Genomic DNA, 25,062 nt, shown 5'->3' on the forward strand with positions numbered 1-25,062 from the left:
CTTATCGTCGAGACGGCGCTAATTGAATACTGAACCGACGTGGCGCGCGATCCAGGATCGCCATTGCGGCAGTGTACAGTGTATGCGTCATAAAATAAACCTGCATGCCCACATATACAAAAGGCAAGATAAAATAAAACGTCGATTAAATACTGGATGTTACTCATACCTTTTCAGCACGAAATGCTGGCGACCTTGGTGCAACAGCAATCGCATTTCGTGAGTAGCACCCCACGACCTTGCCACGCCTTGCCTCATACCATTGCTCTTGCCATTGCACGCTTCGTATCGCAGCTTCCATGCGCCACCACCGTATAGGGCTCGCTCCAGAATAAGGTTTGTGATGCTGCATTCGCGACGAACGGATGTGGGTACATGATGAAGATATTGACTAAATAGATAGATTAGTAAGGTTGCTAGATGTAGTACGGCGCGAGCGTTAGACCGGTGTGCGGTACACCGACTCGAGATCGTCGTCGGTCTCGGCATCCCCGACGCTCGAGCAGTATGTGGCTTCCACGTTCACGGCGGCCGGCGTCGTCGAGCGGCTAAAGATCGCAAAGACACCGCAGAGCGCCAAGGCTGCGCCGACGCATGCAATGCTCCACGACGCACTGCCCGTGTTCGCAGTCCAGAACGGGTACCCGGTGCCCGACCCGGTGGACGAAGACGACCCGACACACGCCGAAAGGTTGCCGCACGCAAACGTCCAAGCGGCGGTGATAGGCCCAGCGAGCATCGTCGTCGAGGCCGTGCAGGTCGCTTGCGATGCAAACTGAACGCAACCCCGGGCGCCCGTCGAAACACAGAGCGAGTTGTTGGGTGCGAGCGCGACCCAGCCGTTGGAGCCTTGGACGCACTCCCAAGGCAGCGGCGCAGTGGCGAGGGCCTCGCGCGCGAGGTAGCACCACGCCGATACCGACTCGTACCCGGTCGATCCCCAGTGCATGAAGCGGTCGGCGCCGCACTGCGCAGGGTACAAAGCCACGTCGAGCTTGGTGGGCACCGTGAGGAGGTCGGCGACGCTTGTGGCGGTGACGCAGTTGACACCGTCGTTCGAGTAGCACTCTGGCTGGCCGGCGCTCGAGCTCGAGTTACGAACCATGAGGTAGCCTTCGCCCGAGCCAATGTAGCTCCACGGCGCTTGGATCGACGAGGTATTGGTGGTCGTGTTCGCGGTCGCCGGTTGCACTTTGAATGACGAGATTTTGTAGGGCCAGTTGCCAAGCAGCGACGTCGAGTGGTGCCACACGGCCGAGTTGCCGGCGTCATCGTATGTCACAAACTCAATCGCGGGATCGACGACGATCGAGAAGATCGGGCGCTTCCACTGGGCGAGCGTGCTGGCCGCGTCGTCGGACGAGATGACGGCGACCGACTGGCCGAGGTACTGAGGCAATTCGTAGAGCACGACTGCCGGGCGCGAGGCAAGCGCGAGGCCGAGCCATGCGCTTACGCTTATGAGGGACTTGAACATGGCAAAGGGAATTGAAAAATGATATCCTTGGGCCACGACCAGCTGCGATGGCGTTTAAACGCATCGTATCTAGGTTAAAAGATGGAATGATGGTCGCGATGACGATGGACAGGCGCGCCGTCGACACGGCACAACGAAGTAGTCGAGTGCCATCACTTGTACGCACAGGTGCAACACCGACGCTCTTCATTACCGCGGTGCGGTCTCGACGATCAAGCGTCAGAGGTTTTCTTTCTTGCCGCTTTCCTGCCTACGCAGACTGCGACATATCATTCTACAACGACGTACCGGTAGCTGCGCTGCAAATGTAGCGGTATGCCAGTCCCCTGGTACTAGAATTATCGTAGAGTCCAAGGTAGGTAAAGCGCATTTTGTTCAGCATTTTGTAGGTGTTGTACAAGCAAGATTTTGTCGGGTGTCCTGCACTGCGATCCTCCACGCTTGGCACTGAGAGCCATGGGTTCAACCCTTCTAGTACCTGGGAACCTGGTACGTTATCGCATTCTATAAGATCTGTGTCCAAGGTGTCGCTTCCACGACACGATGCGAGCAAGTCGCTCGTCATGGGCAGTGGTCGCCGACGTCAATGGCCGTCACTCGCTCCAACCTGCATTTCCGTTTTACCTATAAAACGCATTTTGGTCAAAGGTTTTTCACCAGCAGATCGTAGTGCAGCTGGTCGGCGAGGCCTGGGATTGGCTCGTTTCGCGTGGCGAATCGACCGCGTTTCGTAATCGGGTTTATGGCGGGTCGCATGGAAGCGGTGCCATGATGACCAAAAGCGCATCAGTTCGTGATGGACGCCAAAGGAATCGGGAAAATGCATGTGCGTGTCAACACTGGGGATCGGCGTCTGAGAAAGGGCAGCTTTTGATCTCTTCGGACCGGCATTTGGTAATCAAGCGCCGATTTCGCGCCGACTTCGCGTGCTCGTCGAGGTCCCTACACGGACAAAAGGACAAGACGACAAAGGAAAGCGCTATTCTGAGCTGTGCACATTATAAGTTTTTTCATGTCGAGTGCCCGCGATTAGTTGATGATGGACCGAAAGGCTGTGTCTAGAATATGGGACTGGGCTGCAGGATCTCAAAATGCGACTTCAATACTCAAGAAGCTCCACGAAGACTGTTGCGGCTCCTGTTGATTTGGCGACCACGGGACAGCGCAATCGAATTTTTGGTATTTTCTTGTCGAGTGCAATGTGGATTGGTCAGTTGAAGAATCGTGGTCGGACATAGACATGTTGTCAAATGTGACCATTTGACCCTGTCGAGTCGACAAGATCGCACAGAAATCGCAAACTTCGTCATCGAATAGCACCAAGTTGCATGTCGCGATGATAGACAGAAGGGAAGTCTGCGAGAAGTGCTGTTGACGTTAGTACATTTCTGCAACTGCGCATTTCAGACGACACGAGCCCCTTTCGAAGTCCTTCACTTTCGTTCACGAGGCAAGCCCTGCGTCATTTCTCAAGTGACTACGGACCTTCTTGCATCTCGACTCTTGTATTTGTGTTGTCACTAGGAATAAGAACTCGTTTCAACTGGCTGCAGACGGAGCGCATGAAGGTGACGACGTAGAGATGCCCGAGCAAGACGAGTCCTCCTCGGTCAGCGTCGATTCGCCAGGTACCGTCGCGAGGTGCATTCAAGTGTGAGCACTCGGCGACTTGGTGGCTCTGTATTCGTGGCTACTACACGAGGGCTCGCTATCCTTGCTTGAGCATCTCAATAGAGCACTTTGCGCGTCGTTCGAGGCGCTGGCGATCCTCTCTTGTGGCAGCCCAACGAAACGTCATCCGCATTCCAGCCTAACACAAGGAGCTTTTGTACGTAGCCGCAAGATTGGACGGCGCTGCACCTTTCAGCTCCCCACCAAAATTCATCACGCACGAAGCAGAGTTAGTAGTTTAACTTGTCATTTGTATCACGCTGCACCGCCATCCACCCGGACAACATCTGGCGACAGAGACAACGTGTGGCAGGTGCTGGTGTTTGCTCCGAGCCAAAGCTTTACATCGCGGCCCGCAAGCAAATGCCACATACACGATGAAAAGCAGAACAGTGACGTTGGTACCTCCTTGACGCCGAGCGCCAACGCTCAATCAAGAGAAATGTCGATTTGACATGAGTCTGGGAGCGATAACGCCCATGATCTGACATCAGACGGTCTTGCACCACATCCAGAAGCGTAGGTTATTCTTGACCACTTCTCTTGACAAGTGTTCTTCCAGATTAGTAGTAAGTATCAGGAAATGGACTGGTCGTCCCACACTACTCGCTTCAGCTTTCTGCTGCGCGGGAGACCGTCACTTGGGCCACACCGCAGGACACCGGAAGTGTCCACGCAGATCGCATGGTTCATTTTCACATTTTCTCGATGCTGCGTCTACTCGTCCTTGGCGCATTCGCTCTATGCAGCAACATCAACGCGGCAGCCGTCACGTTCTACGAGCACCCGGCGTACCAAGGCCAGTCGCTCACTGTTGCCGCTGCCAACGACGCCACAACCGCGCTCCAACGCTGGTCCAAACCAATCCAGTCGATCACGCTCGATGCCGACACGGAGCTCGTGACGTACGATCGCACAGAGCGACAAGGCCAGGCCGCGATCTGGCGCTACTCGACCACACGCCTCGGCAGCTGGACAGAGCGCGTCGCGTCGTTTGAACTCCGACAAGCAGACACGGAAGCGACAGTACGCGATGTCAACTGGAAGCACCTCCGCGTTGCCTCTGGCTACGTACAAGTGCGGGCGACCGACACGATCGAGTGCCGGTCGTTTGACGGTGTCAACTGCAACGTCAATCTGGCAAACACAACCAGCGACAACCGTGGATCGGTGCACCCGGCTCGGTGCGGCGCCGAGCACGCCATGTACTGGGGCGTCTCTGGCTTTGACGACGCTACGTCCTGGTGCTTGATCGCCAAAGCCGCATTGGCAGCGCCGACAACATCGTGGTCGTGCGTACCAGAGCAGTCGAATTGGCTCATCGTTTCCTCGTCCTCCGACGGCTCACGCTGCGTGGGCCTCAATATATGCGATCGTTTTGGGAGCCTCGCAAGGTGTCAGGACGTCGCGTCGACGTTGCTTGGTACGGACATCGTCACCAGCTCTCATTCGACAGAAAAGCCAGCGACCGAGACGATCCAGGCGTCGGCTTCGTCGACGACGTCAGCGGCCAAATCGGGCTGTACGTTCGCACCGAGTGCTCGAGTTTGCTATGCTGTGGGACTATGGACTTGTGGTTAGGGGTATGGGGCTTTCCGGCGATGATTGCAGGGTGTTTGACGGTCGGAATTGTGGTTGCGATCAAGCTCAACAAACAAACATCAGCAAATCCGCTCGAAGCCACGTACTGCTCGAGCATCGGTGGCGACGACGACTTGCACGTGTAGACACTAACTAGTATTTGGAACGAATAACACGATTTGCGAAACGATACAACGTGTTTTATGGTTTGTGGTATCAAACGCAAGTGTCCATAACCGTTTACGATTCTTTGGGGCAGGTTGCGGACGAGCGCATTGACATGCGACCACTCAAGCAGTCATGACCGCTCGCTGCGAGATGACTTGTAGCCTATCGACTGATGATTACTAGGGAGGCCACCTCGACAACGCCGGTGAGAAAAAACGTTGTTGGTGAGGGCAGGAGGCATGATTAATGCAAGGGTATACTGTATAATAAATAGAGGGTAGGGGACTTATATACCCTTGATGAATGCGAGCAAGAGTAGAAACTTCCTACGTGTGCGCCACTTTGCTAGCAGAAGCCCGGGACACGAGCTTGGACCAAACCGGCGACCTGGTGCGGCCTGTGACATTGCTTTTTGCGGCCGAAGCGCCAACGCTTGGCAGGCTTCGTCCACCAGCACGATCCAAAATCAATCGACTACATTGCAATGCTCATATATGTAGTAGAAGCCCATGGTAGCAGCCACCACGTGCGACTTCTTACATGGGAATTCGGGAATTCATAAGAAAAAATGCTATCGAACCCCAAGTCGATGGCCTTAAGTCGATGCTGCCGCGGCGGGCTTTGAACCAAGTGGCATTTCCAGGCGCGTTCGAGTCGTCTCTCATTTCCGAGCTTGGCACATGTTTGGCAAAAAGTAGTTTTACTTGATTATTGTATGGCGACCGACCGCCAGACGTTGTGGCAAGGTTATCGTGTCACTGGCTCGTGCGTCTGAGCCACGCACTGGAGCCCAGCAACGCGACGAACTCAGTGGAACAAGAGACGACCAATGCCACTCGAGTGGCAGCGCGGTGTGGGATTTTGCATCATCATCGTCGGCGCTGTGTGGGAGAATACTGCTAAAAAGTGGATCGGCGGGGCGTTCTCATTCGCACGGTTGGGGATCGATAACGCAGACGTGTCCAAATCAGATGTTGACGCACCAGTGCCAGATTAGTAGCTAGATCGATTGTGGTGCGTCCCACATTTGACCGCCTGGTTCCCACCGAGTTTGAATCTCCACCCACCATGCAACATTTGGAGCCTTATGATCTGACATCAGACGGTCTTGCACCACATCCAGAAGCGTAGGTTATTCTTGACCACTTCTCTTGACAAGTGTTCTTCCAGATTAGTAGTAAGTATCAGGAAATGGACTGGTCGTCCCACACTACTCGCTGCATCTTTCTGCTGCGCGGGAGACCGTCACTTGGGCCACACTGCCAGATACTGGAAATGTGAAATGTCCACGCAGATAGCATGGTTCATTTACAGATTTCCTCGATGCTGCGTCTACTCGTCCTTGGCGCATTCGCTCTATGCAGCAACATCAACGCGGCAGCCGTCACGTTCTTCGAGCACCCGGCGTACCGAGGCCAGTCGCTCACTGTTGCCGCTGCCGACGACGCCACAACCGCGCTCCAACGCTGGTCCAAGCCAATCCAGTCGATCACGCTCGATGCCGACACGGAGCTCGTGACGTACGATCGCCCAGAGCGACAAGGCCAGGCCGCGATCTGGCGCTACTCGACCACACGCCTCGGCAGCTGGACAGAGCGCGTCGCGTCGTTTGAACTCCGACAAGCAAACACGGAAGCGACAGTACGCGATGTCAACTGGAAGCACCTCCGCGTTGCCACTGGCTACGTACAAGTGCGGGCGACCGACACGATCGAGTGCCGGTCGTTTGACGGTGTCAACTGCAACGTCAATCTGGCAAACACAACCAGCGACAACCGTGGATCGGTGCACCCGGCTCGGTGCGGCGCCGAGCACGCCATGTACTGGGGCGTCTCTGGCTTTGACGACGCTACGTCTTGGTGCTCGATCGCCAAAGCCGCATTGGCAGCGCCGACAACATCGTGGTCGTGCGTACCAGAGCAGTCGGATTGGCTCATCGTTTCCTCGTCCTCCGACGGCTCACGCTGCGTGGGCCTCAATATATGCGATCGTTTTGGGAGCCTCGCAAGGTGTCAGGACGTCGCGTCGACGTTGCTTGGTACGGACATCGTCACCAGCTCTCGTTCGACAGAAAAGCCAGCGACCGAGACGATCCAGGCGTCGGCTTCGTCAACGACGTCAGCGGCCAAATCGGGCTGTACGTGCTTGCTTCTTTTGTGTGGTGTTGCTCAGAAGTGCTATGTAGGGATCTGGGGCCTTGGTGCGATGATTGTGGTGCTAGTCGCCGTCGGAATTGTGGTTGCGATTCATCTCAAGAAGGAAAAGTCGTCGGTCGATCGACTCGAAGCGACTTACTCGTCGAGCATCGGAGACGAAGACGACGTGCCCGGTCTAGTTTAAACGACATTTTGTTGACAGAAAACGCCTATCTACTCACTCTAAACACTAGTTCTAAACCTTGCTTGGCATAAAACAGGCGCAAGCCTCTTTTGCTGGCCACCCGTCGCTACTAGGGCCAGGGTCAACACAAACCAATCTAATTGCTTTATAACAAAGCCTAGTACCTAAGAACGTACTGACAAAGTGTATTGAGAAAAAAGTACTCGCTTCGATTGGTTGGGCTGTGGTCTATCGTCAATGATGAGAAATACGTCACGTCTAGAGGTCGCTCTTGGGACGCTCGTCGGTCTTCTTGGCCGCGCTGCCAAACTTCTTCCACTGCTTGACGACGACCGGCGTGACGAAGAACGTGAGCGGCCACCGGATCGGCGCGAGCATCTTGTAGAGTGCGTAGGTCACGACCGCGTTGCTGGCCGTGTGCACGCCATCGGACGACGTGGTCGCGTTCGCCGCGGCGACGCTGTTGCGCCAGCTGTCGAGGAAGGCGCCGACGTCGAGGCCCTTCGTGACGCTCACGTACAGCAGCGAGTACGAGAGGAGCGAGAGCGTCGTGTGCGTCACGAGCCCGACCGTGCCATACTCCTTGAGGAAGGCCTTGCCCTTCGCCGTCCAGCTCGTCGGTGGCGGCGCCTCGCGCTGCGTGCTCAGGCTAGCGGCCGTCGTCGTCGGGAGCATGGTCGTCGTCGGGCGGAGGCGGCGGAGGAATCGGCCAGTGTGGGCGAGCATCCCGACGGCCAGTTCTGAGGTCAGCCACACGACCCACGCATTCATTGGGCGCCGGCACAGCTTTTCAGCCAATCACATATCGCCATGCCTCGATGCCGCACGCCTGCCACGTACCCGCCAGCGCGCGACCACCGACCCCATGCGCTGCTGCTACATCAATGCAGACTCTCTAACGACGCGTGCTCAGTGCATGAAGTCGCTGGTGCAGGAGCGGGTCAGTGACGTGGCATCGGCCTGGCAAGGCTATGGGAGAGTGATGGTCCGACACTTGTGATCGACGCTTGCACCGGAGACGACAGGTCGAGAAGATATCGCGCTTGCTTGAAGGTTGACGCTCAGAGGCGTCTTCACCATATCGTGCTAGTGTATATACCTTCGATACGTCTCGCCTTTTACCGGTATAGCTCTTTGGCCGTCCCTTCTACGGCTTCTCGCCGCCGCACGGTACCGGTACCGGTAGGTAGCCACTGCGCATGAGCCGTGTTGATGGCTTATCACTGTAATTCCAAAGGCGGCGACTCGTACACGCACGCTGCTGCCGCGTACGCGCCTTGTCGGCGAGAATGGCGGGGCCTCAAGTGCCTCAAGCGCCATAAAATGCAGTCCAACGCCCGCCCTTTTCTCGAAGCTTTGGGGTTGTTCGCGTGCAACACGAGGCCTGACAAAGGCGTCGGCAACGGTGTCGAACCCGCGACAACGGTTTGGCAACTTCAAGCCTCAAGGTTTAACATTCGTGCGCGCTCATAGGCCAGTGAAACGCTTCCAACGGCCACAGTTTGCCTTTCTGCGACACGGCTGCCATTCTGCCTTTCGCTCTGCCGCGTCCTGACGCCCTCCCGCCGCCTTCGTGTCGCGCTTCCTCTTTGCGATCGACAAAGCCCCCTAAGCCGGCCGGGCTGTCCGGATAACCTCGTCCTCTCCCACGCCTTTGCATCTGTGACACGCCAAGTATGACAGCGTCAAGAACCACATCACCACGCGCCGCCGGCATGGACCCGCCGCGCCGCAACACCGACACGGGCGACCCGCCGTCCGTCCAAGTCCTCTGCAACCATTCGCTCGTGCGCCGCCTGGCCGAGTTCCAGCCCGGCGTCGCGTACGCAATCACGGCGTACTGCCGCCAACTCAAGACGGACCGCCCGACGCTCGCGCTCGCGCTCAAAGACAACAGCCTCGTCGGCGTCGCCGCAGCGCGCGGCGACTTGCGCATGGTCCAGACGGTCCTCGCGCACATGGCCCATCCCGACCGCGCGATCGAGTACGCCATGTTCTGCGCGATCCTATCCGGCCAGCTCCACGTGCTCGAGCACCTCTACCGCGTCTGGCTCGAGAGCGACAGCAGCAACAACAACGCCGTGCCGCCGATCTCGACGTATGCGCTCAACGGCGCCGCCAAGCACGGCCATCTTGCGATCCTGCGCTACTTGCACGCGCTGGACGGCGTCGTCGGCTGGACGACCGACTGCATGAACAGCGCCGCGGCCTCGGGCCACCTCGACATCGTGCGCTTCTTGCACGAACATCGCAATGAAGGCTGCACCGTCTACGCGATGAACCAAGCCGCCGAGCATGGCCATCTGCACGTCGTGCGCTTCCTCCACGAGCATCGTACGGAAGGGTGCACGAGCTTTGCGATGGACCAAGCGGCCAAGAACGGCCATCTCGGCGTTGTCCGCTTCCTCCACGAACACCGCAACGAAGGCTGCACGACGTACGCCATGACGAGCGCGGCCTTTTCGGGCCATTTAGAGATTGTTCGGTTCCTCCATGAAGTGCGCCACGAGGGCTGTACAAAGGAAGCGATGGACGGCGCCGCGCTGTACGGGCACCTCGACGTCGTCCGCTTCTTGCACGAGTACCGCAACGAAGGCTGCACGGCGCGCGCGATCAACTGGGCAGCCGCGCACGGCAGCCTCGACGTCGTCCGCTACTTGCATTTGCACCGGTCGGAAGGCTGCGTGCACCACGCAAGCGCGCTCGCGGCGCAGTTTGGCCACGCGACGATCGTGAGCTGGTGCCGCACGCTGCGGTAGACCCTTCTTCTCTTATTTCTCGATATGGTTTGCATGACTAAAGTGTACACCAACTAACGTACACAAATATATATTCCCAATGCCTTGCACGTGAATTCGCACACATGAGACAGAGAACCCGACGCTGCGGCTGCCACGTCATAAGGTATCAAGTTTGACAATGTATGTATTTTGAGAGGACAAAAGATCGCCACGCGCGACCAGGTTGAAGAAGGTCCATCATGCGTTCTGAGAGAATCACCAGTGCCACAATCGGCTGCGACGAGGCCACGGTCGCACTGGCTTGACGACGTACTATCTAAGGCAATCGGTGGCCCTTCAACTCTTTTCTTATTGCGCTGAGCGGCGGTGCTGATGGGGTTGACGAGGCTGTCAGTTCACACATGTGATTCTCGTCGGCAGGTTCGTAGCTCGAGTAGCGACGAGTCACCGGTTTTGTGTCGACGACAACCGAGCGAATCAACTACTAGTATTGGTTACAGTGGTGAACTACTACAGTGTGACTAGACGATCGAGGACTTGGCTAGCTGTTGGCCGACCTGCGGAGTCCACCAACGTGCACTCATTGACGAGATCTGCGTACCCTGGCGGATATGAGCTGCAGGTTTCGCCACGAAGATGCCATAGGGTCGCCCAGAGCTTACCAAGCGAGTAGACATTGGACGCGAACGTTGTTGGTGCCCCGGCGGCCACTTCGGGCGCCATGTACAGTGCAGCGCCCGTGGTGTCGACGCCGCAGCTTTTCACCTTGACGCGTCCGTTGCCGTCGACGGCGATGGCATTTGGGACCAAATGTGCCACGACCGCCTTCCGTGCATGCAGTGCCGCCAGCGCTTCAGTTATCGCGCGCACCAGCGCCATGACGTGGCAGCTCGTGCGTTGCAGAAACGGTCGCAGCCTCGTCGTCGCCTCGACAACGACCATCGGCGTCGGGAGCTCGAGAACGAGGCCGAGCAAGTGCACCGTGTGCTCCGAGTTGTGGCGGTAGGCGTCGAGGACAAGCTGTTGGGCGCTGTGTCCGCGCGGCGCGGGCTCAAGCACGACCGAGGCACCCAGGTACAAGTACGCGATCGGGTGTCCCACCGGGCTGCCAACGATCTGGAGGAGCTGCAACGGAATGATCGGCAACGGCGCCACGGTCCACACCAGCGGCTGTAAGACACGTGCGGCGGCGCCGGCCGTCGGCCGCTCCCGAGGATCCCGCTGCATACACTGACGCGCAAGCGCAAGAAGGCCCGGTGGGCCGTCGGCGAACGGCTCGAGAAGGGTCGTGAGAAGGACGCCAAACGAGTACATGTCGGCGGCTGCCGTGTAGTCGTCGGTGTCGAACACCTCGGGGGCCATGTACTCGTAGGTACCGGTGCGAGTTGTCATGGTGCGTCCGGTGACCTTGCAGCCGACGCCAAAGTCGGCCACCTTGACATGCCCGTGTGCATCGAACAGGATGTTGGCCGGCTTGATGTCCCGGTGGATGATGTTGCGCTCGTGGAACGAGGCCAAAGCGCCGGCAATCTCCAGTGCGATCGTTATGACCTCGCCGAGAGTGAGGGTGCCTCCGTAGAGGCGCTCCTGCAAACTGCCGCCCGCCATAAACTCCATGACAATACATCGCGTGACGAGCTTTGGGTGGGACGGAACCGGAAGGACCGACGTGCCGACGAGCTCGACCGTGTGTATTGACGTCCCAAGCTCGGCGAGGAGCCACACTTCATGCTCAAAGATCTCTTTTGTCGTGGCCGGCGAGAGGACTTTGACCGCCACGTCGCGGCCATCAAGAAGACTGCGGTAGACGGCGCCATTGGAGCCCGAACCAAGAAGGTGCGTCATCGGCCCTAGCTCGTGAGGTGCCAGGACGCGGACGGTCTGGAGCTTCTTAACCTTCTCAGTCGACTCACCTAGGCACGCCACTACGTAGTCGATCGACGGTCGCTTGGTCGCGTCCGAGTTCATGCACTTGGCAACGAGAAGCGAGAGCCATACGGGACATTGACGCGCCAGCAACGCTCGTCGATTGCCCAGCTGAACAAACCGGATGAGATCGGCGGGGGCCTTGACCTCGAGCGACATGCCGCTCACGTACAGATGGGCCACGAGCGCCCCGAGTGCATAGACATCGGCGGCTACCGTCGCATGGGTACTGCACTCGGGGTCCGAGTACGCAGTGCGCGGCCGGGCGCCAACGTCGATCAACTTGACCATAATACGATCGTCCGCCGCAGCTGCAACGAGGATGTTGGCGGGGTTCATGGCGCCATGAACGATGCCTCGGACGTGAAGTGACGCGACGGCTTCTGCGAGCGCCAGCGATAGCGATAGCCGGGCGCGTCGTGGTAGCGGCGACGTCTGATTCTGGTCCAGGACTTCTTGTAGACTAACGAACGCTAGTGCGTCGCGGGCTGGCGGCGGCGGCTTGAAGCCAAGAAACTCGCTCAATGAAAACGCGGCCGTCGGCGCAGATACCGCAAAGAGACGTCCTGGACAGCCGTGATTGATGCGCTCGGTGACGATGCCCCACTGACCGTCGGCGTTCTCGGTGATGCCGTACACATGGAGCGTCTCGGGCGACGACCCTAGCCCCAGCCGGTGCATGGCAGTCGCTGCGGCATGGACGCCAACCGCATTGCTGGCGTCAGGTGTCAAGACCGACACCTTCTTGCCTCGCCAGAGAAAGGGCCGGAAGCGACCAACAGGGCTGGCAAAACCGACGTCGTCCGTATCGGCGCAGAGTTCGGGCGAGTGAATCACGTCTGGCAGCGGCGACGCGCAGCCAGTGGCAGCCATGCGGTCAAAGCTACAGTGAGGTCGGCAGCAGAGAATCGGTAGCGAGATACTTAATATCAACTTGCCAACTTGATACTCCTCGTCGAGTCCTACGCTTGGGCGCCGCAAGGAGTCGCTCAGCCCTGTGCCATGCCTTCCACTAGAGATAGCCCAAACAACCGTAGACGTAGATTCTGTCGCATCATCCTGTCTGCCCAGTTTAGTTGGCTTGCTGCACGTAGCGTTCAAAGACGGGGCGCGCCGCCTTGATGTTGAGCTGGGTAGTCGCCGCTTGGATCGAGCCGTCGCTCATGATGACCATGATGTACGTGTTGGTCGTGAAGAAGTCCATGTACGCCGTAAAGTTCGAGTTGCGCACCTCCATGCCCTGGAACTGCGCCTGCGTCTTGGAGCAGCTGAGCTTGAACTGCTTGATGATGTTGGAGATCTTCTCGAAGCGGTGCATGTCCCGATGGGTGGTGTGCGTCGCGTTGGCAATCACGAGGAACGTCGCTCGCTCAAAGAGCACGACCTCGTCGGCGTTGCAGATGGAGCAAAACACATTTAGATGGTGCTCGAGGTCCTGCATGTTGGGGATGAGCGAGTAGACGATCGACGACCACGCGCGGTACAACGTCTCGTCCCAGATCGACGTGCCAAAACAGACGGTTGGGATTTGCTACAAGCAGCATGATGCAGGCGAAGAGGACGGAAGTACGACGTACGCCGGTCCGCGACAAGATCATGTCCTTGCGCTGCTCAAAGACGGCGTCGCGCTGAGCCTCGGGCACGAGGTCCATCTTGTGGATGAGCACAAACACCTTGGCCGACTCGGAGTTTTGCTCGATCGCTTCGAGGCAGCCGTCAAAGTGGTTCATGTCTTTTTCGAGCTCGCGCGACTCGATGTCGAAGACGTAGATAAGCAGCTCGACGCTGCGGAAGATGTGGTCGCGCTGGCTCTCAAAGTAGTTTTCGTAGAACGCGTCTTGGCTAGAAGAGCGTGCATGAATAGAGGCAAGGCAACGCGCAGGCGTACCCGCCGCAGTCCCAGAGGTTGAGCACGAGGTTGCCGAGGAAGCGGACGTGCGAGTGCTCGACGTCGACTACGTAGGATGCGTGAGCGGCAAGGCGAGAAGCGAAAGCACCGACGGGTGGGGCCAAGGCGCATCGTGTCACGGGCTAGACACCATCATGCGCAGTCAGACATGGCAAGCGGGCAGGCAGACGCACCGAGGTAGTTGGCGAAGATGATCGAGCGCATCGAGGTCTTGCCCGAGCCGGACTTGCCCATCAAGAGGACCTACGGCAGGCGGGCCATGAGCTGGCGGCCAGCGCGACCGACGGACCTTCTTCTTCATGCTGCGGACGTCGGCGCTGCAAAACTCGCTTTGAACGGACTTAGGGAATCTTCCGGTTAATTGCGAATCCGGATAGGTATCCGGACCCCGGCCCGCTGGTCCGTGCACACGCCCGTAATTCGCTAACTATGCACAATATTGTCATTAAAATGCGGTCGCATTCAGCAAAGGACCGTCGGCCCTTGCTGTGCCAAGCGCGAGCGAGCCAGCGTCCGCCATGCAGCAGGTGTCGCCGACTCCAAGCCCAGCGATCACCACACCACTGAGGCGACTGGGACGGCTCGCCTGTTGTTACGAGTCGTACTGCCCAAGGAATAAGAGTCGAGGGCTCCTAGAACCCGAGCTGCATGCGCCATCTTGGGTGCAAAGGTAGTGCGTCCCTGCCAGGGATACATGCACCTTCCCTGTCCCTTGGGCTACTAGTACAAGCAAGCGTCGTCGCTTGCTCGAGTGGCACCGAGCGCCTCGTTTCTGCACCCTGCACCCTGCCATCACCTCGTCCTTTACGCAGCCGACGGCCTGCCGTCGCTAGCGGTATCAGCAAGCCTCCTCCTAACGTTAGTGTCCTGTCAAGGCTTTGCGCAGATGGTCCTTGCCACTCAAATCACGATGCACCCGAGTACCCAAGCCGCATGCGCGCTAGCTCTAGACGCACCGTCAAGCTACTATACTGTGAAAGGTGTAGATACACACCGTAGAAGACAATCTGTGCAAAGTTCTGGTGCCAAGGTGCAGGTTGAGGTTGAAGCCGGACTTAACGGCTGGTTAAAAATACCGGCTGCGTATCCGGATGACCCCGCACCACACGCAAACCGGCAACGACGACGACGACGCTCGCGACCAGAAGCATGGCAGGCATGGCGGCGACGTCGTGGATCTTCCTCCTCTTCTGCGTCATCAACATGCTCAACTACGTCGACCGCGGGATCATCCCGGGCGCGCCGACGCAGTTCCAGTACTTCATCGAGGCCACGCTGCACATCTCGGTGACGCAGGAGGGCTTCTACCTCGGGCTGCTCGCCTCGTCCTTCATTGCGAGCTACGCCGTCTTCATCGTGCTCTTCGGGTACCTCTCGATCTTCATGAAGCCCTTCCGCCTCATCGCGATCGGCCTCTTTGTGTGGTGCATCGCCATGGCCATGTGCGGCCTCGCCAAGACGTACCAGAGCTTCGCGCTCCTCCTCGCCGGGCGTATCCTCAGCGGCATTGGTGAGTCGTCCTTCCAGTGCATTGCGCCGCCGTTCATCGACGACCACGCGCCGCCCTCGACGCGGACGCTGTGGATGGGCGTCTTCTTCACGCTCACGTCGGTACGCGATAGCCGCATAATCGCTCTCACTCAATCGCATACATGGCTAGGCGGGCACCGCGCTCGGGTACGCCTACGGCGCGGTCATGTCCAACTCGTCGTGGGGCTGGGGCTGGGCGTACTACCTCGAAGCGCTCGCGATGCTGCCGCTCGCTTACATTTGCCTCGTGGGCATTCCGCCGGCGTACGACCAGCCCGCGAACGCGACGGCCGAGCACCACCTCAAGCTCGACGAAGAGCAAGGCAAGACGCTACTGCAAAAGGAGGCCGAGTCGCCGCGGCTGTCGTTCTGGCAAGAATCGTACGAAGTCATGGTCCACCCGGTGTTCCTCCTGAGCGTACTCGGGTCGGCAGCCTTCACCTTTTCGATCTCGGGCCTCGGCGTCTTTGGCCCGCTCTTCCTCATCGGGCTCGGTGTGTTTGAGCACGAGACCGAAGCCTCGATGGTCTTTGGCGCCCTAGTCGGTACGTCCTTACTCTTTCTAAAGTGCAATCTCAGACAGGCGGTATCCTTGTGGGTAGTGGTGAGCGCGGTCGTCGGCACGCCGCTCGGTGGGTACCTTCTCGACCTCTCGTCGCATCAAGTGCACGCGACCGTGCGCCAGTACTATGCGCTGCGGCAGATGTTCCTCCTCATGGCCATCGGGACCGGCCTCGCGATCCTTGCGTGGTACGGACTCCCGTCCAAGATGTGGTTCCTCTCGCTCGTGGGCCTCGCCCTCATCTTTCTGTTTGCGACGCCGTCCTGTACCGCCATTGCCGTCCTCCTCTGCGTCGAGCCGTCGCGACGACCGCTGGCGGTCGCTGTCAATACGCTCCTTATCCACGCGCTCGGCGATGTACCGTCGCCGATCATTCTCGGCTGGCTCAAGGACAAGTACGCGCCCAACTGCGGCAGCATCGAGGTCGACGGCGCCATTGTGCTCAACCCGCGCTGCAGGTACCTCTCTCGCCGAGCGATAAGTTCTTAGCATTTGAATGCCTAGCGATGACGCGGAAGGGCTCTTGCTCACGTTTCTCTTTCCGCTGCTCTGGATGCTCTGGACGGTCCTTGCGTGGGGCATTGCGGTCGTCGTCGTTCGCTGCCGCCTCGTGCGCGAAGGCCACTCGTTTTAGCGAGGAACTAGACAAGTCAGCAATAGTAGTTCTATAAACTAAACTATCGTCGTGCGTGCTATCTCACGTGTGCCTTCTGCCGCGTTGCATCGCAGGAGACGGGCTTGGCCAGCTATCGCGGTCGCCTTTGTCGAAGGACGCGATCGCGGCGTCCCTCGTGCGGCCTGCACCAACCCTAACCCTACAAGGAACGACAGTATTACATAGCAAATAATACATAGTTGGCGCCATTATACTAGCTACTGCATATTGTCGCTCAGGAGCTGGACAACGTCGGCGGCCGTCGGACGACGAGTCGGGTCTTGGGCCATGCACAGAAGCGATAGGTCCCGGAACCAGGCGGGGCACGACGGACTCAGCGTCGGTCGGAGCAAGCCGGCCGAGACCTGCGCGACCTTCTTTGTCAGCGCACTGTGGTTGTCAGCATACGGCTCTTGGAGCGTCTCGAGCTGCGTGAAGAGGACGCCAAGGGCAAAGACGTCGGCAGGAAACGACGGCGGCTGCCCCAAGAGCACTTCGGGCGCTAGGTAGGCCATCGTCGACGCGCCGCTCACCGTCACGTCGTCGTCGTCGCGGTCGTAGCCAAAGTCACTGAGCTTGACGACGCCCTTGGCATCAAAGAGGACGTTGGTCGGCACGAGGCTGCCGTGGACTTGGTCGTTCGCGTGCAAGAACGCCAGCCCTTTAGCGAGCGCCACCGCGACATACAGGACGTTGCGCAGGTCCTGGGCCGGCCACGCCTGCCGCGCTTTCTGTGCGAGGAACTGCCGCAGGTTGCCATTCAGCATGCACTCCATCACGAGCGTCGAGCCGGCGAGGCCGAGAAGCTCAACCGTGTGCTCGGACCCAAGGCGTGCCATGCGGTTGGCCGCCGCTTCGACCCTCGATGGGTGCAGCGTCAGGAACGTCTTGATCGCGACCATACGGTCGCCGTAAATCCCGCGGGCGACGGAGCTGAACGCGTTGCCACCGACAACACCGACGGGCGCCACCTCGGACGGCGGGATCTGGGGCAGTGTCACTGATGGCAGCACCAGGCGGCGGGACGTTGGCATCTGGTCGGTGAGGATCTCGACAATCTCGGCCGCCGTCGGGCGGTTGTTTGGGTCGGTGGCTACGCAGCTGGCCACGAGGCGCTTGTACCAAGCTGGTGCTGTCGGGCGCAGCGCGGGCCGGTACCCGTTGAGGACTCTGCCTTGTAGGACGAACGGACTGCACTTTTCGCCGGCGTACGGCGCTTTGAGCGTATCGAGCTCGGTGAGGAGGATGCCAAACGAGTAGATGTCGGCTTGCACCGTGTAGTTGCCGCTGCTGATGACTTCGGGGGCCATCCACGGCGTCGTGCCGATGCCGTTGGTCATCGACTCGACGTCATATTGCCGCGAGATACCGAAGTCGCCGAGCTTGACCGACACCTTGTCGTCGCTCAGGAGCACGTTGGCGGGCTTGAGGTCGCGGTGGATGATGCTTTGGTTGTGGAGGTACACCAAGCCTTTGGCGACGCTCAGCGCAATGAAGAGTAGCGAGGTGACGTCGTGGTCGGTGTCGTCAGTGGCGCCAAGCAGCTTGAGATGTTCGTGCAGGTTGCCGCCGCTCATGTACTCCATCACGATCTGCGGCTGGTCGTGCTCGTTGTGCGAGATGCCGAGGAGCTGCACCGTGTAGAACGAGCTGAGGCGGTACATGACGCCGACTTCCTTTGCAAACGACTCGTGGTCGTCGCCGTTGACGTTGCCGCTCGTGACGTGGAACGTCTTGACAGCGACAGGACGCTTCTTGTAGATGCACAGCGCAACCGAGCCGTACGCGCCGCGACCGAGCGCCGACCGCATCCGGAGATTAGCGGGGTCGATGCGAGGAATTGTCTCGGGCAGGCTTGCCGTGCGCTGGAGGAACGACGCGCTGAGCGACGAGCTCGATGACAGCAGCGCCGTCTTCTTCTTGGCCGACCCGCTGCTGCCGCTGGACGACGCGGTCGAAACGACGCTGTCGCGCCGCCGCTCGGGTCGCCGCTCAAGGCTGGCCGTAGACCTGCGCTCGGAGCTTGCAGTCGCCCGGCGCTCATCGGAGGCCCGACGCTCGACGCTCGCGGTTGATCGGCGTTCGGCGCTGTCGATGGACCGCTGGCTAGAGCCGTCGCGACGGCGCCGCGCCACGACCTCGAGCACGATGTAGATGTAGCCCGTGATCTTGTCGTGGAGCGAGAGCTTGAACCACTGCTGGAAGCAGGACGGGCTCGTGGGCACGGGAACCTCGCACGTCCCGATCGCAGCGCCCGGCCCGTCGTGCGTATCGAGATCGTAGACGTCGACCTGGAGGTACGGGCAGGCGGCCACGTTGATTTTGGCGAAGCGGTGGCGGAACTTCCAGCGCGGCGCCTCCCGCCCAGCCGGGTCGACGTCGGTCTGGGCGCTGTCGTGGGCGTAGCGCACGAGCGCGTACGGGCGCTTGACGTTCCCAAAGAACTTGGAGCTCCGGAGGTCGTGCGCCTGCGGAACCTTGACGACGAGGTCCATTTCTTGCAAATCGTCAAGTGCAAAGTCGGGAGCTTCGATTTGCAGCCGTTCATTCCCTTAAACAAGTACAGTCGGGGGCCACGACTCAACGGCTCTCTGGTACCTCGACGCGCGCGCCATGCACGCCATGGTGAACACTGATGCCAGTACGCTTACTAGTGCGCTAGGACAGCGTGCGCTGGTGTGACGGTCGCGATGCGCTTGAGAGCCACATGCCATAGGCAAACCATGCTCGAGCCAAATAATGCTTGGCAGCATTCCAACCTGTACTTGGATAAGCGAATGGGTGGTTGTCGTATCCGGACGCTTCAACCCCGTGCGGCCGCCATCCTTCGAGTATCACGTCCGTCGGCCAACTCTCTTCTCGAAAAGCCCTGGGGCAATGCGAGGCATCTCAGCTGGAGACATGGTCGAGTGATGGTGCTGACGTTGCGCGCTTCCGCTGGGTTCGGTTCTGGCCGGCCTTTCTTTTGTCGCAGAATCCAGTTGGTAGACTATGACGTCGTAACGAATGCGATAATTATATAATAGGCTGTACAATATTGTCATGCACTTGTAGTCGTGCAAAATAGCCTACGAGAGCATAGGAAGCTTAGGCGAGGTTTGCAAGTCGAGAAGGCGAAAGGCACCGCTGATTGGATAAAAATGAGCCAATGCTTGCTTGCGATTGGCTGAATATACCGGTCGGGGCCAGCACAGGATTGGCTTGAAGCCAATATGACGTGGCAGCGCTGCGTAGCGAATGGACTGCGTTTCGATGCAGATGGCCGGCACACTGCTGTCAAGGGTCCCCACCACGACTAGAGGGACGTATCACAGTCATACAGTACCATATACTAAAGAGACACGCAGGACGACTTGAGCAATGGGGTCCCGTTGGTTGGTGCATCGAGCCTGTACCTTTCTTCTGCGTGCGCACGGCCTGTGCTGGGCATTTGCCATACAAAGGTAATGTGAGACGAAAAGGGTGTACTAGTAGTTGGGATTACGTGGCCGTGGCATAGCGCTCGGTCGGTGTGGAGTCGGGTCGGGTCACTTTAAGCGGCGGCTCCTTGCGGCGGTTGTTGCCCTTCCACAAAAAGCCCATCTGATTGAGCTGTGTGATTTTCTCGGGCGTGAGGGCGTCGACGCCGTTGCGAATGTTGTTGACCCAGACGCCGAGGAGTGCGCCGCGGGTCTCGCGCGGCCAGTCGTCGGGCGCGACAAAGACCTGGGGCACATTGACGTTGCCAAACCGACGCGCGTACTCTTGCAGCGCGAGCAAGTTGGTTTCCCACATGGCGTGGAACATATCCCAGACGAAGCCGAGCGCGTCGAGCTTGGCGCGCGTCTCGTCCGAGCACTTGATGCGGCCCGTGCGGATGTTGCTCACGTGAAACCCGAGATGGAGGCCCCACGTGTCCTTGGGCCACGCCGGGTTAAGGTCGGGCACGACAAATAAGTGCGGCACGCGCAGATCCCCATGCAGCGTGCGGTACGCCTCGAGTGCGAGAAGGCGCACCGTCCACTTGTGCGACCGCGTGCACCATACAAACTGCAGTGCGTCAAAGGCCTCGACGTACGCGGCCGGCAAGAGTTTGCGCCGGTGCAGCTGCCGGAGGTAGTTGCCGTTCAGCGACTGGCCGCGCAAATGCATTGGCCACGGCGCTTCGTGCGGCACATTGACGGTAGTCGAGAGGTACGTGAAGTCCGAGCGGTGGGCCTGAAGCGACCGCGTCACCTGCGTGACCGTCAGCATGTTCTTCAAGAACATCTCGTTTGTCGAGCTGCTCTGGCTCGTCGCGAGCTTGCGGGCGACGCCCTTGGCGGACGCCGTCGGCGCCAACCGCCAGAGGAGGCTCATGCTGAAGAAAGTGCAACTTCGGTTGGCTTCGAAAACGTGGTCTTGATTGGCCCGAACTCCATGTGCGAAACGCCAACGATTGGCTGAAATGCGCAGGACATTTGTTCAGTTAGTCGACAATAGTCGTTTAGTCGGCGCGCTTCAGTCGACATGTCGCAGGCTTATTTCAGTCATTTAGTCGTTTAGTCGTTTAGTGTGGCGCATGCAAGATCGCGCTCCTTGCAGTTGGGGCGGCCTCTTTTTTAATGCAATTCCATACAAACAATAAGCTATAATAAAAAAAAGCATGCAATAAGGGCGACGCCTTGCATACCAGGTGGTGTGCAAACAACAACTGACGAGCGTCGAGTAGCCGGCAACGACGATGATGATGTGGCGAGCTCTGCGCACGCCAGGCGCCCGCGCGATGAGCTCGGCGGCGCCATGGGACCTCTGGCGACAGGCCATTGCGACGTCGGGCGAGTCGGCCTTCCTGCGCTCGTTCGCGCTGCCCCGCGACCGCGGCGCGCTTGCGCAGCTCATGCGCCAGGTGGCCACGAACCAGGAGCGCCATGGCGGTACGTCGCCGCCGCTGCGCTCGCTAGCTCCTGCCTTCCATAGACTTTGTGCCCCGCGTCGTCGTCCAGAGCATCTGCAAAGCGTACAAGTCGCTCGACTTTGACGGAAAGCGCGACTTTCAGCTGGCGCTGGCACGGGACCTGCACCTCGACACGGCCGCGGTAGCCGCCCTCTTGACCTATCTACCGAGTCGCTAAGGGCAATGGATTAGCTCCAGCAGCAGCTGCAAGCGACCATGACCAACTTGAAGACGGTCTCCACCGACGACGGCGCGGTCGACTGGACGCACGAACAGCTCGAAAAGTACCTGCGCTCGACGCGCGTCCTGCGCGAGACGCTCACGCCACTCCACGAGGTGCGTCGGTTCGAATGTAATTTGTATCAACTTGACACGTAGCTGCTTTTTCACCAAATTTTGAGCCAGCTACCGAATGGCATGCTCTTTCTTGTGCAGCTCCGCGCCGACGTGCGCACGACGCTCGCCAAGACGCACACGACGTCGGCGAAAAACGACCTTGTCGCCCTCCGCGCGCTCGACAGCCAGCTGCAAGCGTTCCTCGCTGAGTGGTTTGCGGTCGGGTTTCTCTCGCTCGAGCGCGTGACGTACGAGCACTCGCCCGGCGCGCTCCTCGAAAAAATCATTCGCTACGAAGCGGTTCACCCCGTCGGCACGATCATCGAGCTCAAGCGCCGCCTCGGGCGCGGCCGGCGTTGCTACGCCTTTTTCCACCCGAGGTACTCGTTTATTTTTTCGACCAACTAATGGTTGTCGCAACTAGTGTGCCGGACGAACCCTTGGTGTTTGTGCATGTGGCGCTCGTGCCCGAGATGGCGACGGGCATGGGCTACATTAAGGACGCGACCGAAGGCCTCGAGCACGAGCATGACGCGCACGCCGCCATCTTTTACTCGATCTCGTCGACGCAGCCCGGTCTCCAGGTCGATACGTTGATATTTTTGTTAGCTGAAAAAGGGACTAAATTATAGATTTAGGGCGTCGACTTGGGCAACTACCTCATCAAGCAGGTCGCCAAGCGCTTGCAAGAAGAACTCCCGAACGTCTCGCTCTACTCGACGCTGAGTCCGATCCCGGGTTTTGTCAAGTGGCTTGAAATTACGGTATTTGTTGGTGCGTACTGATGGTAGAAACTCAGTACTGACGTAGGGTGCGAGCGCGGTTCTCCCGGCAGAGGCGAGTGCGTTGGCTGCCCACGGCTTTGCGTCGGTCTTGGCTGCTCTTTCGGTGCCGCAGTGGCACGAAGACGCGGCGCTCACGACGCTCCTTCGCCCAATTTTGCTGCGTCTTGGCGTCCACTACCTCTACCTCGAGAAGAAACGCGGGAAGGCGCTTTGCCCCGTCGCCAACTTTCACTTGCGGAACGGTGCCATCTTGGAGCGGCTCAACTGGCTCGGCGATCCATCGCCCAAGGTAGTATTTATTGCTTGATTCTTTTTAATTTGATTTAAATCGATATGCGGCGCTAGGGACTGGCGCAGAGCGCGGGCCTCATGGTCAACTACAAATACGATCTGGACCACGTTGAAGCCAACAACGAAGCGTACTTGTTGCACAACACGATCGCCATCGGGGCCGCGGCGCGCGCGTGCTTGGCGTAGCAACCCTACCCCTCGCGCTTCCCCTAGCCCTAGCTTCATTTGCCGACATAAAAACATACTTTTGTTGCGTGTTAGGCGTGGGGTTGACATTGAATCAAGCTGACGTCGGAGCGGGCAAAGGAAACACCGAGGTGCGTCGGTTGAAGGGACGCATAAAAGGCTGCAACCCCCGCACACAGCGGCGTCGTCGTTGCCAGAATAAGCCGAAGCGACGGCGAGAACCGTGCAGGCACCGCCGACAGTTGCGTACCTCGTACATCGACCGTGTGCACGCGTGGGAGCTGCCACACCGATGGCGGCAAGGTCGTCAAGGGGTTTCGCGATACGTTGAGGAGCTGCAAGGCGGCGAAGTCGTCTTCTCGCACCGCCTCGATGGTCGACGCGCTCGTGTTGACAAAGTGCAAGCCAACGAGCTGCGGAAAGCGTATGTATGTCGGCGGAAACGGCAGCTGCGTGTCGGCCACGTCGAGCGTCACAAGGAGGCTGCGGACGGCATCGCGCGGCCATTGCATCACGGTGCTGCTCTCGACGCGGACGTGCAGCATGCGCAGTAGCGCGACCGGAAACGTCGCGTCGTGCGGCGTCACGTTCCGAAGCGAGATGAACGTGGTCGTTGGCGTCAAGGACGCCCACGTGGTGTCGGTTGTAGTGCAGTTGATCAACGCCACAGCGAGTACCTCGAGTGCTGGAAGGATCGTGTGGTCGCAGTCGAGAATGCGGAGCGCTACGAGGCGTGGCAGCAGTGGCACGGCTTCGCAATTGCGACTGGTGTAGACAAGGCAGCACGGCGCAAGCGTGAAAAGCTGACCACGTGCCATGTCACAACCAGGCGCCGATCGTCGCATCACGACACAGTAGCTGTCCCACGCCACAGCTACAAGCGCGAGAAGCCACTGACTGTGCATCGTCCAGCGACCCCACCGCGACCATGTAGTCTTGGCCGTGTGGAGAGCTGGCATCGTGGCGGCGGTGACAGAAGGGCGTCGGACAGTCCACTGCCGCACCTTGAGCGGCGAGGACACGGCTTTGGACGGTTGCACGAGATGCGGCGAGGACACGGCTTTGGACGGTTGCACGAGATGCGGCAAGAGCCAAAGCACCCACGTGGTGAGGATGGACTGCACAGCAAAGATGCCTGCATGGAGAGACTGGTCATAGGCGGCGGTGAGCGACGGACCCCAGACGGTCAGTGGTGTCGACGGCGTCCATAAGCCAAGAACGAGCAGCGTCCATGTTTGCAACGACCACAGCCATGCAGCACGACCGACAGTTTTCAACTGCACGGTGCAAGCCGACACCACGCACCAAAGCCCAAGGACGCCGTAGCTGGCAGTGCGGCTACTGCTAAAGTAGCTCGCATCGTGGAGCTGAACCAACCAGAGAGCAAGTGCGACAGAGCCCATGAGAGCGATGGCAGACGGCTGTGCGGACCACGTCGCTAGCGACGCCTCGCACGCGAGCCATGAACGAGCAAAGCGGAAGCGTTTGGCAATGAGCGACGCCACGACGAGGGCGCTAAGGTCCAATGTCGCTAGGCACATCGCGCTGCCAAGCAGAAGCACGGCCCAGCTGCTGTTGTCCTGAGCGTTTGACGCCAAGACCGCTTGAACGCGAAGCAAGAGCACGCAGAGAACGAGGCTTTGCGAGACGAGATGGCCCCACCAAAGCAGCTGGTAGCTCGTGTGCGAGAGGACGTGGCAGCTCGGTGGCGCAGCTTGTGGCTCACCAAATACGCGCAGCTTGGGTGGAGACGGTAAGCCAAGGTCGGCTACATCGTCGGTCGACGCGAGATAGGCCTCGACGCGCACCACCATCTTCGAAATCTTACAGTTTGGGTGTTTCGCCCGTTGCATCTCGGTCCGTCCCCATCATTTTATTTGCGTGGCACCTTGAGAAGCTCGCTCGGGCGATCTTATGTCTCGTCCTTCATGTAGTGTTTTGTGAATGAAAAAAAGTGGTAGGAGGAGGGTTTTTGATGTGATAAAAGGA

The 25,062-nt window shown here is 59.1% G+C and overlaps 12 protein-coding genes across 12 annotated transcripts; 5 read left to right on the top strand and 7 right to left on the bottom strand.

Moving 5' to 3' along the window:
- Positions 1-368: 368 nt before the first annotated feature.
- On the bottom strand, positions 369-1,480 carry SDRG_00035 (hypothetical protein). Its single transcript, XM_008605497.1, has one exon. It carries the CDS (start codon positions 1,475-1,477, stop codon positions 440-442), a length of 1,038 nt encoding a protein of 345 aa, XP_008603719.1. The 5' UTR covers positions 1,478-1,480; the 3' UTR covers positions 369-439.
- A 2,376-nt stretch (positions 1,481-3,856) lies between these two features.
- Positions 3,857-4,875, top strand: SDRG_00036 (hypothetical protein; the record flags this gene model as incomplete). The annotated part of the gene is made up of 2 exons (XM_008605498.1): positions 3,857-4,670; positions 4,730-4,875. The coding sequence occupies 2 exons, from the start codon at positions 3,857-3,859 to the stop codon at positions 4,873-4,875; spliced, it is 960 nt and encodes a 319-aa protein (XP_008603720.1).
- A 1,343-nt stretch (positions 4,876-6,218) lies between these two features.
- On the top strand, positions 6,219-7,287 carry SDRG_00037 (hypothetical protein; the record flags this gene model as incomplete). The annotated part of the gene is made up of 2 exons (XM_008605499.1): positions 6,219-7,034; positions 7,083-7,287. Coding segments are annotated over 2 exons (971 nt in total), but the record flags the coding sequence as incomplete, so codon positions are not given.
- A 65-nt stretch (positions 7,288-7,352) lies between these two features.
- SDRG_00038 (hypothetical protein) lies at positions 7,353-8,851 on the bottom strand. Its single transcript, XM_008605500.1, has one exon. The coding sequence runs from the start codon at positions 8,006-8,008 to the stop codon at positions 7,496-7,498; it is 513 nt and encodes a 170-aa protein (XP_008603722.1). The 5' UTR covers positions 8,009-8,851; the 3' UTR covers positions 7,353-7,495.
- Positions 8,503-10,085, top strand: SDRG_00039 (hypothetical protein). Its single transcript, XM_008605501.1, has 2 exons — positions 8,503-8,662; positions 8,711-10,085. The coding sequence occupies exon 2, from the start codon at positions 8,914-8,916 to the stop codon at positions 9,994-9,996; it is 1,083 nt and encodes a 360-aa protein (XP_008603723.1). The 5' UTR covers positions 8,503-8,662; positions 8,711-8,913; the 3' UTR covers positions 9,997-10,085.
- Positions 10,086-10,519: 434 nt separating this feature from the next.
- SDRG_00040 (serine/threonine protein kinase) lies at positions 10,520-12,777 on the bottom strand (the record flags this gene model as incomplete). The annotated part of the gene is made up of 2 exons (XM_008605502.1): positions 10,520-10,535; positions 10,580-12,777. The coding sequence occupies 2 exons, from the start codon at positions 12,775-12,777 to the stop codon at positions 10,520-10,522; spliced, it is 2,214 nt and encodes a 737-aa protein (XP_008603724.1).
- A 146-nt stretch (positions 12,778-12,923) lies between these two features.
- SDRG_00041 (Ras-like GTP-binding protein A) lies at positions 12,924-14,149 on the bottom strand. Its single transcript, XM_008605503.1, has 6 exons — positions 14,103-14,149; positions 13,987-14,056; positions 13,906-13,935; positions 13,793-13,859; positions 13,482-13,746; positions 12,924-13,435 (listed from the first exon to the last, which is right to left on the bottom strand). The coding sequence occupies exons 1-6, from the start codon at positions 14,112-14,114 to the stop codon at positions 12,977-12,979; spliced, it is 903 nt and encodes a 300-aa protein (XP_008603725.1). The 5' UTR covers positions 14,115-14,149; the 3' UTR covers positions 12,924-12,976.
- Positions 14,150-14,932: 783 nt separating this feature from the next.
- SDRG_00042 (hypothetical protein) lies at positions 14,933-16,577 on the top strand. The gene is made up of 4 exons (XM_008605504.1): positions 14,933-15,424; positions 15,474-15,888; positions 15,946-16,363; positions 16,410-16,577. Exons 1-4 carry the CDS (start codon positions 14,963-14,965, stop codon positions 16,537-16,539), a joined length of 1,425 nt encoding a protein of 474 aa, XP_008603726.1. The 5' UTR covers positions 14,933-14,962; the 3' UTR covers positions 16,540-16,577.
- Positions 16,578-16,736: 159 nt separating this feature from the next.
- Positions 16,737-19,062, bottom strand: SDRG_00043 (TKL protein kinase). The gene has a single exon (XM_008605505.1). The coding sequence runs from the start codon at positions 19,053-19,055 to the stop codon at positions 16,779-16,781; it is 2,277 nt and encodes a 758-aa protein (XP_008603727.1). The 5' UTR covers positions 19,056-19,062; the 3' UTR covers positions 16,737-16,778.
- A 945-nt stretch (positions 19,063-20,007) lies between these two features.
- SDRG_00044 (hypothetical protein) lies at positions 20,008-20,949 on the bottom strand. The gene has a single exon (XM_008605506.1). It carries the CDS (start codon positions 20,896-20,898, stop codon positions 20,041-20,043), a length of 858 nt encoding a protein of 285 aa, XP_008603728.1. The 5' UTR covers positions 20,899-20,949; the 3' UTR covers positions 20,008-20,040.
- A 270-nt stretch (positions 20,950-21,219) lies between these two features.
- SDRG_00045 (hypothetical protein) lies at positions 21,220-23,145 on the top strand. Its single transcript, XM_008605507.1, has 8 exons — positions 21,220-21,455; positions 21,499-21,617; positions 21,668-21,811; positions 21,854-22,191; positions 22,236-22,395; positions 22,450-22,575; positions 22,622-22,885; positions 22,942-23,145. Exons 1-8 carry the CDS (start codon positions 21,263-21,265, stop codon positions 23,071-23,073), a joined length of 1,476 nt encoding a protein of 491 aa, XP_008603729.1. The 5' UTR covers positions 21,220-21,262; the 3' UTR covers positions 23,074-23,145.
- SDRG_00046 (hypothetical protein) lies at positions 23,145-24,887 on the bottom strand (the record flags this gene model as incomplete). Its single annotated transcript, XM_008605508.1, has 1 exon — positions 23,145-24,887. One exon carries the CDS (start codon positions 24,885-24,887, stop codon positions 23,145-23,147), a length of 1,743 nt encoding a protein of 580 aa, XP_008603730.1.
- Between the last annotated feature and the right edge of the window lie 175 nt (positions 24,888-25,062).

The sequence above is a fragment of the Saprolegnia diclina genome (assembly GCF_000281045.1).
Source record: "Saprolegnia diclina VS20 unplaced genomic scaffold supercont1.1, whole genome shotgun sequence".
Lineage (NCBI taxonomy): Eukaryota > Oomycota > Saprolegniomycetes > Saprolegniales > Saprolegniaceae > Saprolegnia > Saprolegnia diclina.